Source organism: Saccopteryx leptura, chromosome 5 (assembly GCF_036850995.1).
Source record: "Saccopteryx leptura isolate mSacLep1 chromosome 5, mSacLep1_pri_phased_curated, whole genome shotgun sequence".
Lineage (NCBI taxonomy): Eukaryota > Metazoa > Chordata > Mammalia > Chiroptera > Emballonuridae > Saccopteryx > Saccopteryx leptura.
The window spans coordinates 121,855,417-121,872,255 of NC_089507.1; the positions used below are offsets into that span (position 1 = coordinate 121,855,417).

General features: G+C 36.9%; 1 protein-coding gene across 1 annotated transcript in view; it reads right to left on the reverse strand.

Moving 5' to 3' along the window:
- The window catches only part of MYO3A (myosin IIIA), a 250,823-nt gene that overhangs the window by 150,389 nt on the left and 83,595 nt on the right, over nt 1-16,839 (reverse strand). The window contains exons 8-9 of the mRNA XM_066384881.1: nt 3,406-3,551; nt 783-848 (exon numbers count right to left, since the gene is read on the reverse strand). Of these exons, the coding sequence (XP_066240978.1) occupies nt 783-848; nt 3,406-3,551 (212 nt within the window). The remainder of the gene's footprint in view (nt 1-782; nt 849-3,405; nt 3,552-16,839) is intronic.

The following is a 16,839-nucleotide window of genomic DNA, read 5'->3' on the forward strand; positions in this document are numbered from 1 at the left end:
TTATATATATATATAATTTAACTAATCCCAGTACCTTCTTTTATCCTGTCCCCCTTTCCCCCTCCCCTCTGACAGCTGTCCCTCTGTTCCCTGTGACCCTGCCTCTGTTTCCATTTTGTTCCTCAGTTTATTGTATTCATTAGATTCCACATATAAGTGAGATCATATCTCTTACCCTGATATTTTTAAAGGTGATGTAATAATAATAATTGTAAAAAAAAAAAGGTCTGTGGGACAACTGGCCGAAGGCACTGCACTTGAGCTAAATATCCACCAAAATATTTTTTTGCTTTAAGTCCTGCAGAAGTCTCTGAGAGAATTTCAAATGTATAAGCAATTTATCTATATGATTATGTGATTTATCAACTGCAATAAATGTCCCCTGATAGTGATGAGAATTAATGGTGAAGAGAAACAAAGGGTTAAATTACAGACTAAAGAGATGGTGGGTGAGCAGGTGGGAGAAGCTGAGGGCAAAGCTGCAAAAGGCAGGGGGACAGAAGAGTGTGTTACCGGGTGATGAGAAGTCTGCATAACATCATTGTCAGTAAGTGAACAAACAGGACCCTAAGATCATTGTTTGAGCAACCATGAATTCACTGAACATTCACAAGACACAACAAAGGCGTGTTTTGGAGATAATGGAGACCTCTGGGATTATTTAATAGATAAAAAGTAAGAAGGAAACTCAGAAGCACAAAGGACTTGTAAAAGGCACATTTCAAAATTAGAAAGATGATATTTCTTTGACTGAAAAAAAAAAGAACTTTCTTGTTACTCACTTGCTAATGAAATCATTGAATTCTGCTGACCATATCTCAGGCTGCCTTAGTTTGGGGGATGGATTCCTAGAAAGATAAGAATCAAGGTTGGATTGTACACATGGGTTAGTCAGTGCCCAGCCAGAGGCAGAACAAGACGTATGACTCCAGTATGGCCCTCACAGGTCCTGCCAGGGAAAATCAAGTATTACCAACATCCAATTCAAAGGCAGATAATGAGTTATTAATCATTCTTTACATAAAATGACAGGTTTCTTGTTTCTCTGAAAGCTTTTAATAGATGACCCAATTTTTCTGATAATTTTTTTTTCTTTTAAAGAATCTTTTTACTTTTACCTGACAGCCCTAGGGTAGAAACTTCAATACTTAGCAGAATAGAAACAAGTAATACTAGGAAAAATATTTTGTTGCTTTAAGTCCTGCAGAAGTCTCTGAGGGACACCCAGGGCACACAGAGGGGACCTGAAAGGTACAGTTCAGAAGACGAGGAAACTGCAGCAGAGAAGGGCACACAGGACAAGGCCCGCACGAGTTGTTCAGTTGTTACTGAATACAAGACTGGAAATACGGTTACAAAGTAAGGAACTGAAAAGGATGATTAGCTCTAAAGCTCTGAATGCCACCGAAGATTCTAATTCCGTTCGTTTTAAAACTGAACAAATCTTTTCTTTCTCAACTTGTTCATGAATACAAAAGGACCTCACATGGAAATGAGGCCCAACTGTAATCAAGCAACATTGATCAACCAGGTAGTTGAATTTGCTCAAATACTGCTTTATGTTAATTCTGACAGCTCTTTGTTTTCATTAGTGGAATGGAAACATTTTGCCTTCAGTCCTGCATTTCTCCTTAAATAGCTTAGAATGAAATTAATGTACAGTAAATAGCTTAGCATGAAATAATGTACAGTGTGTACTGGTTCATTACAGAGAAGCACTCCTACTCATCTGCCCCAGATAACCCGAAGGCTCCCTTCACAACCCTCAGGACTGTTTGAAAAATGCTGATTTTCACATGAAAAGAAGTCATTCTTTCCTCCAACAATCTAGCTTTGTTTCTTGTCCTGAAAATTTCCCTTCTAAGAGATATATCGACTTGCTCTGAGGATGACAAAGTTTCAATGATTGTACCACACTCAGAACTGGGTAGCTTTTCAGATCCCCTTTTTTGTAATTGTTTCTAAAGCCAGTAGGAAGTTTTAGAATTCTGTCTGACAGATATACTGGTGGTTTAAGAAGAAATAACTAAGATGATTCCATTTCCAGCAGTGCCTTACTCATCAGTATGGATGTACCAATGGTGACATCAGTCTGTGCAGAATCATCACCAAACAAATAGCCCTGGGCTAACTACGGTCCTTTAGCCGTAATTAAAATAGCTCAGGAGATACAATGCTTCATGTTACATAGGAATGATGCGAGGCTTAGGAAATACAGATGTTTGCTGTTTTCCACAAATTTAATGGAATGTCTTAGACATGGTATAGAGCAAGTTTTCTGTTATTTGTAATCTTGTTTCCCCCACTTACCAAATAAGTCTCATATTTTACAAACCATAAGACCTAAAAGATATACTGTTATTGTTATGTGTTGTGATTCAGAACCTATGGCTAGGACAGGAAAGTCAAAAGTAAAATTACAAACAAAGTCAAATGCTTTGTCTTATACTGATTTTAATTATATGCTAAATATTCCAAATGGATCCATTTGGAAGTAAATATAAAACACTGGCATTAATTGTGAGGACTAGAAAACTACCCCCAGGACATTATACATGTGATTTTATGTTCTGTGGAAGCTGGGACCATAGAATTTGGTGGAGAATGTTGTAACAAATAGTAACATACCACCTACCACTCTGCCCTGGACCTATCACCCACACCCTCTATAGGCATTCCATTAGAATTAAGGTACCAGGAAAAATCTTTAAGAAAGTCTTCAGAAGATAACATACCTATAATAAAAATAGGCAGTCTTTTCATGTCAGTTTTCTGAACAATCTAGGAACTAACCAAGACGTATAAAATGGTATTTAATTATTAACAGAAAAGCAAGGGAAAGTCTGTCAATATACACTCTGAAGGGTGGGGTTTACACAGATACAGATGCGCTTTCATGGCTCCAAAGAGATTATTCTTCTTAGTTTACTGTTCTATGTTAAGATATTCAAAACATTAGTATATTTTAAATAGTTATTATTTTATCAATACATTTTATATATAATTTTCTTAATTATTTTAAAGTTCTAAACAAAGATGTCTTAGCAAGCAGTAAAAATCGACAGTGAAACAAAGCAAATCACTGTTATACCGACTGTGGACCAGGGTGCCACACAGACTGATTTGGGAGCTGGTAAAGACTAGGAGAAATTGCTATGTCCTGACGTCAAGTCCTTGCAAAAGAAAGAAGGCATACTAAGTATCAAGAGAAAGCTCTTCTACTTAGAGCAAGGAAATGAAACTATTGGATAAACACAGAATCTCAGTAGAATACTATTCCAGCCACTCTGCCCCAACCTGGTGAAATGTATCTGAGTATTTCCATGACAGGCATGATGGGTGCTCAGTGGCTGGAGGAAGACAACTGGGCTGCAGGCACTGGCCCAAGCGGCAGAATGCACTGACCTTGGTATTTTGAAGAGTGCTCTCATGGGATGCAGGTCTGCCAGAGGAGGATCTCCATCCCCTAGCTCGATGGCCGTAATCCCCAGGGACCATGTGTCACACCTGGCATCATATGTTGTATCCAACTGCTGTTCACATGCAATCACCTAGTAGAAAATGTTTAAAAAGTGACACTTGTGACTTTAACAAGCATGTAGCAAGATGTTTAGAACAATGTGTGTTTAAGCTGATGAAGTTGGATAGCTATAAGTAAAGGCAGTACTTGGGAGAATAAAAATCAAATTATCAGTAGTAGTATTTTCATTCTGAGAACAGAATACCTTAGCAAACACAGGTTTGCAAACATAAGGGAAGAAGCCTATGAAAAGAAATATTTTTTGAAAACATCAAACAGAAAGGGCAAAGAAACAGTGTCTCAGATGAAAGGAGATGGGATCAAATGCACAGCTAAAGATTGGGCAGTCAGAGCAGCTCAACCAACATCTGATGAGTAAATGAAGTGACTCATCTTGGCAAGATAAAGAATGTATCCGTAGTGAATTCAAAGTGAAGGAGGTAAAGAAAAATAGCTGGAGAGCAGTCTAATTAAATGGCCTGATCTTTCCTGGCAACGGGAAGGCAAGGGTACCTCAAGGAGAAATAAGGCAAACTTGAAGGAATACAATCAGTTTTATGCCATTAATAAAAAAATATATACTAAGTAAAAATAAACACTGATTAAGATTTATCAGCTCTTACCTAGGAGCACACTAAACTATAAAATTACAACCAGTTTTTTAAAAATTCCACTAATCAAAGGATGTAATTTAGAGATAGAAAAATGGTGTTTTTTTCCCCCAATATTATAAAATAGTATTATACACAAGAATTACTAAATAATTACTTAAAAATTTATGTCTAAATATGCAAATATAAATACAGATGGACTGCATGTAATGATTGTAACATCATTGATCACAAAAAGAAAATTCAACTTTTATATTTTTAAAAACCATTTTTTACATTAAAAAAAAATTTTTCTGTTTTCTGGCTCTAGCCAGGTGGCTCAGGGTATAGAGCGTGTCGTGGTACACCAAGGTTGTGGGCTCCTCCCCAGTCAGGGCACACAGGCAGCAGCCAGTGAGTGCACAACTAAGTAGAATGAGTTGATGCTTCTCTCTCTCTCTCAATCCCTTCCCCCTCTCCTTTCTTCTCTCTCTCAAATGAGTGGCAATTTGTTTTTTAATTTTACATTTTGTGAATTTTAACCCATAAGCCAAATAAAAATGATTTTGGGATGATGGCAGGTTAGAGTTCTGTTATTTAACTACAGTATTATGACATGATACATAAAGTAAAAGAAATCTAAGGCCCTGTCTCAAATAACATTTCATCTTTCTGACTTCATTTAATATCAGGCTTAACACATAAACTATCCCTGTGCTGGCATACTGGAGTTTATTCAGCAACATTCACACACATGCCATCCAGGAAAGGTGACTCCTTCATAAATATCTTTATTCATACCTGATTTTAATAGCAAGGATGGAAAATGGTTTAAATATAAACATATGGGTGTGATTAGAAACAAAAGAAAGGCAGCAATAAACATAACATGTAGGACAAGAGTTACTCCAGGAAGGAGGCACAAAGATGGGATAGAAGAGGAACACAGAAGCAAATGTGTGCTATTTGTGTAAGTAGTGAATTCATGGGCAAACAGATAAGGCCATAAACCAATCCAGTTCTTAGCCCCTGAAGGCCAATAATCAATACAGAAATAAATTATGAACCTGTGTGTGCATATCCATCTATCTACATATATCTATAACTATATATATTTACATATATGCATATATATGGGGAGGGAAGGAAGAAGGAGGATGGAGAGAAAGAGAGAGAGAGAATAACTTTTAGAGTCAGGGTGATGATGGGGACATCCTACCAGCACTTCCTACCAATGTGTTTTTATTATCACAGGAAAGTGAATTGCTGAAATCACAGAGCATAGCCTGAAGTACTGGGAAAAAACATAAGAGTCCCAAGTTTTGTATTAAAAATTCATGTGCAATAAAAAATGAGATATTATTCAGCCATAAAAAAATTAAATCTTACCATTTGTGACAGCATGCATAGACCTAAGTGAAATATGTCAGAGAAAGACAAATACCATATGATTTCACTTATCTGTGGAATTAAAAAAAAAACTGAAACAGACTCATAGGTACAGAGAACAGACTGATGGTCATCAGAAGGAAGGGGTATTAGGGGACTGGGTAAAAAAAGATGAAGGAACTGAGAAGTCCAAATTGGCAGTTACAGAGTAGTCAGAGGGATATAAAGTACAACATAGGGAATATAGTCAATAAGATTGTAATAATTATGTATGGTGCCAGGTGGATACTTGAAATATCAGGGGAAACATTTTGTAAAGTTCATGGTTGTCTTACCACTATGCCATACACCTGAAACTAGTATAAAATAATATTGAATATAAACTGTAATTAAAAAATAAAATATAAAATAACTCATGTGAACAAAGATTCCAAAAAGCAGAAACAACCCAAATGTACATAAACTGGCAATTGATCAACAAAATGTGGTGTGTACATACATACAATGGAATATAATTCAGCCATTAAAAGGAGTGAAGTGTTGATACATGCTACAACATGGATGAACATTGAGAGAAAGAAGCCAGACACAAAGGGCACATATTGTTTGATTCCATTTAAATGAAATGTCCCAAATAGGCAAATCTATAGACAGACAGCAGAGTGGTGGTTGCCTAGTGAAGAGTTTGGGAGGAGATGGGAAGTGGCTGTTGATGAATATGGGGTTTCTTTTAGGGGAAATAAAATGTCCTGAAATTAGATTGTGATAATGGTTGCACAACCCTAAAAATATATACTAAAAATCATTAAAGTATACATGTTAAATGAATGGTTGTGAATTATATCTCAACAAAACTGTTAAAAATAAAACTATACTTATATAAATTTTTCATTCTGTTGTGTAAGTTTGCCTTAGCATAAAATTTTTTTTTTGCCCACCAGTATTTTTTTTCCTAGTAATTATTGTTTTAAGATAATTCATTATTTTATGGCTTCACACAAGTGGTCCAGGACCATCTTCCCACAGGCTTGGGGAATTTATGCCCTAATTTGCCAGATGCATTCTTGGTTTATGCTTGCTTTCCTGGAATCATTATTCGTACCTTTTCTTTTCACTCTCCAAAGTGTCCAAGCTTGTACAATATACTACACAGTCACCTACCACAGTCATGATTTGCCTGTCCCCGTCCTCCTGACACACATGCACTCCACTTTGGGAAAGATGGCTTTATGTCACCAACAAATGTTAAAATTGTCAAATCAAGAATTTCATGTTCCAACTGATAGATAATTGATCTGAACAAGTTTGCCTAACTGTCTAGTAATTGCACATTAAGAAGTGTAAGTTATAATTATTAATTCACTTAATATTTTGGTAATTAAATTTTAGATAAATCAAAATATTTCCTTTTACTAATAAAGTGGTTCCAAGATTCATTAATTAAAATTGTTTTTACTAAATGGCAAACTTAAACATAGAATAATGGCTTTGTTACTCTAAGTTAACATGAAAAATATAAAGCTAGACCGTCAATTATTCAACATTAACCACATAATTATTACATATTACAGTATTTATTACATTATTAATATATGTGAATAAGATGTAATGTTTGTATTGTAGCTATATTTTATTAATTTCTCAGTTTTAAAATTTTTTCATAAGTTTTTAAAACTAGCAATATATCAGGAACAAATTTAAAAAAAATTTTCAAGATTTTCTCATTTAATTTTGTTTTTGCTTACATGACTATACTTTTTATTTTTATTCTAAGATGTATTCCTTGTCAAAGAGTTTTTGAAACCACTGGAGTTTTTAAAAGTTTCTTAAGATTCCAAGATGGCAGCGGAGTAGGCAGATGCAAAGACTGCCACCTCCCACCACCAAACTGGATTACAAATTAATTTAGAAACAATTAGTGTGAAATACCAACTTTGGACTAAAAGAACAGAACTCAAAAACGAAGAAGCACAGAGGAATCCACACCGATCCTGGTAGGGAATGTGGGGGTGCGGTGGGGCTTCCTCTGCTACCAGGAGCGAGGGGAGGCTGAGGCTGAGGGTCCAGAAGGGCTCTCATTACAAGGACAGTGACCCTGATAGGTGGGGGCCCTCAGTCTCAGATCCAGAGCCTCAGCCTAGAAACCCAGGGACTGGAGGAGACAGCCAGACAGCACTGAGTGGGGAGAAGAGCGAAAGTTCTGTCTGTGAGAAGTGGCTGGTGAGCCTTAAAGGGACAGAACAGAAAATATCACTCATAGCCACTTGCCTGGGACTCCGGAGGTGAGGAGGGCTGAGAGGACTGACTGGTCTTGCATGAGAAAAGTGGGGAAAGTGAGATAAATGGTGATGGGGAAAGGGGTGCCTGGGCTGACCTGAGCTGACTCATTCTCCAGTGCAAAGGTGGCCATAGCAGGGGGAGGAGATGACGCCTCCGCCCAGCACAAGCCTAATGTGGAAACAGTTGCCCCACTTCCAAAAAGCTCTCTAGCTCCAATCAGCATGAAAGACACTTCCGAAAGGAGGAACTAAGGGGGAGGGGCAGTGACTCAGTTTTCCGGGGAGACCTGAGCTATACCTCCCCTTTCATACTGAGAATGTGCCCACCCCCAGAGAGTAACTGGCAGAAACACCTTCAGATTCTCAGAAGTCACATCCACCGCATTCCTGGATATAGTTTCAACTAAGCCCCTGCTGAGATCAGCAAACATAAGCTCACAGATGGCAGGCAAATCAAGACCTTAAAGTGGCTCTCCTAGTTAAGGAGAATTAAATTCAAGCAATAAGCAGAGGCAGAGGAATAAAGGCATGGAGGAGAAGTCAAATTAAATAAACCAACCTCAAACCCACAACTCTAACAAGCTTGTAAACCACCACAGAAACAATGGGAAGACAGAGGAACATAAACCATATGAATCAATAAGAAAAATCTCCAGAAAAAGAACTGGATAAAATAAAAGTAATCAAATTACTGCATACATAGTTTAAAATAATGATTGTTAGGATGCTTAAGGACCTCAAAGCTACAATGGATGGACTTAATGAGCACCTAAAATAAAGAAATTGTAAGCATCAAAAAGGACACTGAAATCATAAAAAGGAACAACACAGAAAAGAGAAACACAATATCAGAAATGAAAACTACACTAGAAGGAATTAAAAGCAGACTGGATGAAGCAAAGGATTGAATCAATGATTTAGAGGACAAGATAAGCAACAGCACAGAAGCAGAACAGCAAAAAAAAAAAAAAAAAGATCAAAAAGTCTGAGGAAACTCTAAGAGAGCTCTGTGACAACATGAAGAAAAACAATATCTGCATAATTGTGGTTCCTGCAGGAAAAGAGAAAGAACAAGGGATAGAGAACCTGATTGAAAAATCATAGCTGAAAATTTCTCTAAATTGATGCAGGAAAGAGTCACACAGGTTCAAGAAGCACAGAGAACACCATTAAAAAAGAACTCAAAGAGACCTACACCAAGACATATCATAATCAAAATACCAAAGCTAAGAGATAAAGAAAGAATACTAAAAGCTGCAAGAGAAAAGAAGTCAATCACCTACACACGAGACCCTATAAGGATGGCATTTGACTTTTCAACAGAAACACTTGAGGACAGAAGAGAATGGCAAGAAATATTCAAAGTAATGCAGAACAAAAGACTACAACCAAGACTTCTTTATCCAGTAAGGCTATTGTTTAAAATTGAAGGAGAGATAAAAAGCTTCCCAGACAAAAACAAACAAACAAAAAAAAACAACTCAAGGAATTCATTACAACCAAACCAATGCTGCAAGAAATGTTAAGGAGTGATGTCAGAGAAATGGCGTCGTGAGGAGTGCGACTGACAAATCTCCCCAAAATTTCAACAAGTTCATCAACCAGAGAGAGAAAAAAACCTATCCTTGGAGTGTCTGGGAGTCCCACATACTGAAAACAAAGGTATGATCAAGCGAAAAATTGACTAAATATATAATCAACCCTGAAGGAAATAAGATGGAGAAAGGAACACTCTGCCTTCCTCACTAACCTGAGCAAAGGCTGCTTTTACTTGGAACTGAGAGTCGGGAGGAGCTAAGGGTGTGGAGGAAGCTAGCCTGCAACACAGACATTCATTCAAGCGGAGGAAAGAGTTTGCTTGTGGTGAATCAGCCCACGTGAGCTAACACCCGTGCAGCGTGCAGCAGCTGCCAGGGGCACACAGGAAGTGCACCAAAGCGAACTTACCTATGCCTGAGCTTCTCTGAGTGGGCAGGGCGCCTCACCCAGCCATTCAAACTAAGAATCAAGCATTGGGGGAGGGGCGCACGAGCAGCTTGCAATCCTTCCTGGAGCATATCATCGGGGTAGGGGCGCGTGAGCAGCTTGCAGTCCTTCCTGGAGCAGGTCAGCAGATCCAATCACTGAAATTAGCTTAACCCACAGTCTGCTCACCTCCCAACTGACCTACGCCGCTCTAACTGACAAGATCTCTCTCAGTTCAGTGATCTAAGACAAGAGGCGAGATATTTTTTAGTGCATTTTGCTAAAGGGGTAGGGGCAACTTCTGATTGGCAGAGCTTCCATACTCAGGGATATATGCTAAAAAGAGGGACTTGGCAGATGTTAAGACTTCCTGTACTGTAGACAGCGACTAGGGCATCTTCTTTCCAGCCAAAACAGGTTACAAAGTGCAAAAAGCCAGGGGAGAGTGGTCCCACAGAGTGCTAGGTGTGCTGAACAGGCCCGGAGGCTCATAGAAAGTCACCTTGAGAGCAATTGGCTCCCAGCCCCGCCTGATTATGTTGGCGGCTCTGACTGACAGAGCCTTACACAGAGCCCTGCATTGAGTGGGGATAGAGTGCAGATTTGCCAGCTCTTTGAACCTCTTACTCCCCAGGCAGAGGCAGCGGCAGCCTCATAGCTAGATCATCAGGCTGCTAATTCAGGAAGGAGAGACTAGGAGAGAGGCTCTGGGAAAATGGACACTCTCATTGTCAGAGCCTGCAAACGCTAACAAGCCTAGACTACCAACAAGACTGAAGCCTAATATATGACATTGCCGTAGAGTCTCATCAACTGCAAACCTCTACCTAAGCATGCTACAGGGCTAGAGCCTGGGGTACAGAGTCACAAACCAGGAAGAGGGAGAGGAAAGAAAAAGGAAGAAGTTAACCTCTCAAAATCAAGAAAAATCCACAGACTTTATAATTTGTTCCACTACTTTTTTTTTGCTTCTTTCATCTTCTGGCATTTATTATTATTATTTCTTTTTCCTCCACCTTGGTCCTTTTATTCTCTGCCCATCTTATTCTTTCCTCTTCTTGAACTACACTACCCATAAGTGTTACATTTCCCATTTTATTTCTTCTTCTATACTCTCCATGAGGGTTACACTCCAAAACTCAACTCTCTCTTTTTGTTTTTTTTTCTTTTTTCTTCTTCTCCTTTTCCCTTTTTACTTTTTTCTCCCTCTCTATTAGTTTCTTCTTTTCTCCTTTTACTTTTCCTCTCATTCAATCCTCAATCACGAAAAAATTATTTTATTTGGACTCAAGTATTTTTTGTGTGGCATTTTGGGGCTTTTTACTTCACTTTTTAATTCATTAGCATTCCTCCCAACCCAGGCTCTCCTTTCTACTTAGTTTTTGCTCCACTTAATACAATAGTAATTTTTTTTCTTTTTTCCTGTTCCCCTCTTATCCCTCTCATTATATCTCTTAGTCGACTATCACTTACAAGCAAATCATTTTATACTTGACCCAATTTTTTTCCTTTTTTGCATTGTGGGTCCCTACCTCCTTTTTTGCCCCTTGAACACTTCCCCCCAACTCAGGCCCTCCATTATAGGCAGTTTTTGTTCCATTGAGCATAATATAATTCACAGTTCATCATGATATTTTCCTAAGGAGGAGGGGAGAGGAGGAGAAGAGAAAAAAGGGGGGGGGGAATAATAAATTATTATTATTGTTTTATTATTATTTTATTTTATATTACTTTTTCCAATTTTTTTCCATTTTTTTTTATTTTATTCTTTATTAATTCTATCAACAAGACCACACACAGATGCCATTAAGAAAAGGGAAATCAAATATCCTGCATACAAAAGATAGAGAAGTAGCACAAATAGATGTGGAAAAATCTATGGAGAAAAAATTTAATATATTTGAAACCTTGGAGCTAAATGACAGAGAATTTAAAATAAAAATCCTAAAAATATTCAGAGATATACAAGAAAACACAAAAAGGCAATTTAGGGAGCTCAGAAAACAACTCAATGAACACAAAAAATATATTACAAAAGAAATGGAAACTATAAAAACAAATCAAACAGAGATGAAAAACTCAATTCATGAACTGGAAAACAAGATAACAAGCTTAGCTAATAGAACAGCCAGATAGAAGGTAGGATTAGTGACATAGAAGATAAGCAACTTCAGGCAAAACAGAGAGAAGAAGAGAGAGACTTAAAAATTTTAAAAAATGAAAAAGTCCTACAGGAATTGTCTGAGTCCATAAAAAAGACTAACATAAGAATAATAGGTATATCAGAAGGAAAAGAGAGAGAAAATGGAATGGAGAATATATTCAAACAAATAATAGATGAGAACTTCCCAAGCCTGTGGAAAGAACTAAAGCCTCAAATTCGAGAAGCAAATAGAACACCGAGTTTTCTTAACCACAACAAATCTACCCCAAGGCACATCATAATAAAATTGGCACAAACAAATGACAAAGAAAAAATTCTCAAGGCAGCCAGGGAAAAGAAGAATACAACATATAAAGGAAGGCCTATTAGATTATCATCGGATTTCTCAATGGAAACTCTAGAAGAGAGTGGACCCCAATATTTAAAGTCCTGAAAGAGAGGAACTTTCAGTCAAGAATACTATACTCATCAAAGCTATCCTTCCAATATGAAGGAGAAATAAAAACATTCACAGATACAGAAAAGATGAGGGAATTTATTATCAGAAAACCACCACTCCAGGAAATACTAAAGGGGGTTTTCCAACCAGATACAAAGAACAAAACACAACAAAACCACAAGTAAAAGCTCCACCAAGAACACAATAAAACCAAATTTAAACTGTGACAACAAAAACAAAAAAAGGGGAGAGGACAGAGATTAACAGTTGCAAAGGATGATGGAGTGCAGAAACACTCATAACATAGGGTACTACAATGAATATGGTAGGTACCCTTTTTATTACTTAATGGTAACAACCCCTGAAAAAACCACCACAGAAGCACGTAACTTAAAAAAGGTAGCAAAAAAAAAAAGAAGTAAGAAGTATGGAATACAAACAAACAAAAACAAATGATAGAAAAACAACAGAGAAGAATCAAACAAGATACAAAATTAACAGAAAGCAATTTATAAAATGGCAATAGGGAACCCACAAGTGTCAATAATTACACTAAATGTAAATGGATTAAATTCATCAATAAAAAGACACAGAGTAGCATAATAAAAAAGAAATCCAACTGTATTCTGCCTACAAGAAACACATCTAAGCTACAAGGATAAAAACAAATTCAAAGTGAAAAGCTAAAAACAATAGTCCAAGCAAAGAACATCCAAAAAAAAAGCAGATGTAGCAATACTTATATCTAATAATGCTGACTACAAGACGGCAAAAGTACTCAGAGACAAAAATGGTCATTTCAGAATGATTAAGAAGACACTGAATCAAGAAGACATAACAATCCTTAATATATATGCACCAAACCAAGGAGCACCAAAATATAGAAGACAGCTACTAATTGACCTAAAAGCAAAAACTGACAAAAATCCAATCATACTTGGAGACCTCAATACACAGCTGATGACTCTAGATCATTCATCCAAACAGAAAATCAATAAAGATATATTGGCCTTAAACAAAACACTAGAGCACCTGGATATGATAGACATCTATAGGACACTTTATCCCAAAGCGAGAGAGTATATATTTTTCTCTAGTGTACATGGAACATTCTTAAGAATTCACCATATGTTGGGCCACAAAAATAACATCAGCATATTCAGAAAAATCAAAATTCTACCAGGCATATTTTCTGATCATAAAGCCTTGAAACTAGAATTCAACTGCAAAAAAGGGGGAAAAAAATCCCACAAAAATGTGGAAATTAAACAACATACTTTTAAAAAATGAATGGGTCAAAGAAGAAATAAGTGCAGAGATCAAAAGATATATACAGACAAATGAAAATGACAATACGACATATCAGAATCTATGGGATGCAGCAAAAGCAGTAATAAGAGGGAAGTTCATATCACTTCAGGCCTATATGAACAAACAAGAGAGAGCCCAAGTGAACCACTTAACTTCACACCCTAAGGAACTAAAAGAAGAAGAACAAAGACAACCCAAAACCAGCTGAAGAAAGGAAATAATAAAAATCAGAGCAGAAATAAATGAGATAGAGAACAGAAAAACTATAAAAAAATTTAACAGAACAAGGAGCTGGTTCTTTGAAAAGATCAACAAAATTGACAAACCCTTGGCAAGACTCACCAAGGAAAAAAGAGAAAGGACGCATATAAACAAAATCCAAAATGAAAGAGGAGAAATCACCACAGACATACAAATTATTGTAGAATACTATAAAAAACTATATGCCACCAAATTCAACAATCTAGAAGAAATGGATTAAGTCCTAGAACAATACAAGTTTCCTAGACTGAGTCATGAAGAAGCAGAAAGCCTAAACAGACCAATTGGCAGGGAAGAAATAGAAAAAATCTATTAAAAACCTCCCCAAATATAAAAGTGCCGGCCCAGATGGTTATACTAGTGAATTCTATCAAACATTCAAAGAAGACTTGGTTCCTATTCTACTCAAAGTCTTTCAAAAAATGGAAGAAGCAATACTTCCAAACACATTTTTTGAGGCCAACATAACCCTCATACCGAAACCTGGCAAGGACGGCACAAAAAAAAGAAAACTACAGACTAATATCTTTAATGAATACAGATTCTAAAATACTAATCAAAATACTAGCAAATTGTATACAACAACATATTAAAAAAATAATACATCATGATCAAGTGGGATTCATCCCAGAATCTCAAGGATGGTTAAACATACGTAAAACGGTTAACATAAAATACACCATATCAACAAAACAAAGAACAAAAACCACATGATCTTATCAATAGATGCAGAAAAGGCATTCGATAAAATACAACACAACTTTATGTTTAAGACACTCAACAAAATGGGTATAGAGGAAAATATCTCAACATGATAAAGGCCATATATGATAAACCATCAGCCAACATCATATTAAATGGCATAAAACTCAGGACTTTCCCCCTTAAATCAGGAACAAGACAGGGTTGTCCACTCTCTCCAATCTCATTTAATGTGGTGCTGGAAGTTCTGGCCAGAGCAATCAGACAAGATAAAGAAATAAAAGGCATCCATATAGGAAAAGAAGAAGTAAAGATATCACTTTTTGCAGATGATATGATCCTATACATCGAAAACCCCAAAGACTTCACAAAAAGATTACTAGAAACAATAAACCAATACAGTAAGGTCGCAGGATACAAAATTAATATACAAAAGTCTATAGCCTTTCTATATGCCAAGAATAAAATATTAGTAAATGATCTCAAAAAAATAAACCCCTTCACGATTGCAACAACAACAAAAAAATACTAGGCCCTGGCCGGTTGGCTCAGTGGTAGAGCACCAGCCTGGCATGCAGGAAGCCCGGGTTCAATTCCCAGCCAGGGCACACAGAAGTGCCCATCTGCTTCTCCACACCTTCCCATCTCTTTCCTCTCTGTCTCTCTCTTCCCCTCCCATAGCCAAGGCTCCATTGGAGCAAAGTTGGCCCGGGCACTGTGGATGGCTCTATTGTCTCTGTCTCAGGTGCTAGAATGGCTCTGGTAGCAATAGAGTGACACCCGAGATGGGCAGAGCATCACTCCCTGGTGGGCATGCCAGGTGGATCCCAGTTGGGCGCATGCGGGAGTCTGTCTGACTGCCTCCCTGTTTCCAACTTCAGTAAAATACAAAATAAAATAAAATAAAATACCTAGGAATAAACATAACAAGGAATGTAAAGGACCTATATATAACAAAAACTACAAAGCATTGTTAAAGGAAATCAAACAAGATACAATGAGATGGAAAAATACTCCTTGTTCTTGGATAGGAAGAATAAATATAATCAAAATGGCCATGTTACCCAATGCAATTTATAAATTTAATGCAATTCCCATCTAAATTCTGATGACATTTTTTTTAAAAATGCAACAAAAAATCATCAAATTTATATGGAACTATGAAAACCCGAATAGCCAAAGCAATCCAAAGGAAAAAGAATGAAGCTGGGGACATTACAATACCTGACTTCAAACTATGGTATAGGGCCATGACAATGAAAACAACATGGTATTCGCAGAAAAATAGACACTCAGACCAATGGAACAGAATAGAAAAATCCAGAAATAAAACCACATATATATGGTCAAATAATTTTCGATAAAGGGACCAACAACATACAATGGAGAAAAGAAAGCCTCTTCAACAAATGGTGCTGGGAAAACTGGAAAGCCACATGCAAAAGAATTAAACTCGACTACAGCTTGTCCCCTTGTATTAAAATTAATTCAAAATGGATCAAAGACCTATATATAAGACTTGAAACAATAAAGTATATAGAAGAAGACATAGGTACTAAACTCATGGACCTGGGTTTTAAAGAGCATTTTATGAATTTGACTCCAAAGGCAAGAGAAGTGAAGGCAAAGATAAATGAATGGGACTACATCAGACTAAGAAGTATTTGCTCAGCAAGAGAAACTGATAACAAAATAAACAGACAGCCAACTAAATGGGAAATAATATTTTCAAACAACAGCTCAGATAAGGGCCTAATATCCAAAATATACAAAGAACTCATAAAACTCAACAACAAACAAACAATCGAATAAAAAAAATAGGAAGAGGACATGAACAGACACTTCTCCCAGGAAGAAATACAAATGGCCAACAGATATATGAAAAGATGCTCATCTTCATTAGTTATTAGAGAAATGCAAATCAAAACTACAATGAGATACCACTTCACACCTGTTAGATTAGCTATTATCAACAAGACAGGTAATAGCAAATGTTGGATAGGCTGTGGAGAAAAAGGAACCCTCATTCACTGTTGGTGGGAATGTAAAGTAGTACAACCATTATGGAAGAAAGTATGGTTGTTCCTCGTAAAACTGAAAATAGAACTACCTTATGACCCAGCAATCCCTCTATTGGGTATGTACCCCCAAAACTCAGAAACATTGATATGTAAAGACACATGTATCCCCATGTTCCTTGCAGCATTGTTCACAATGGC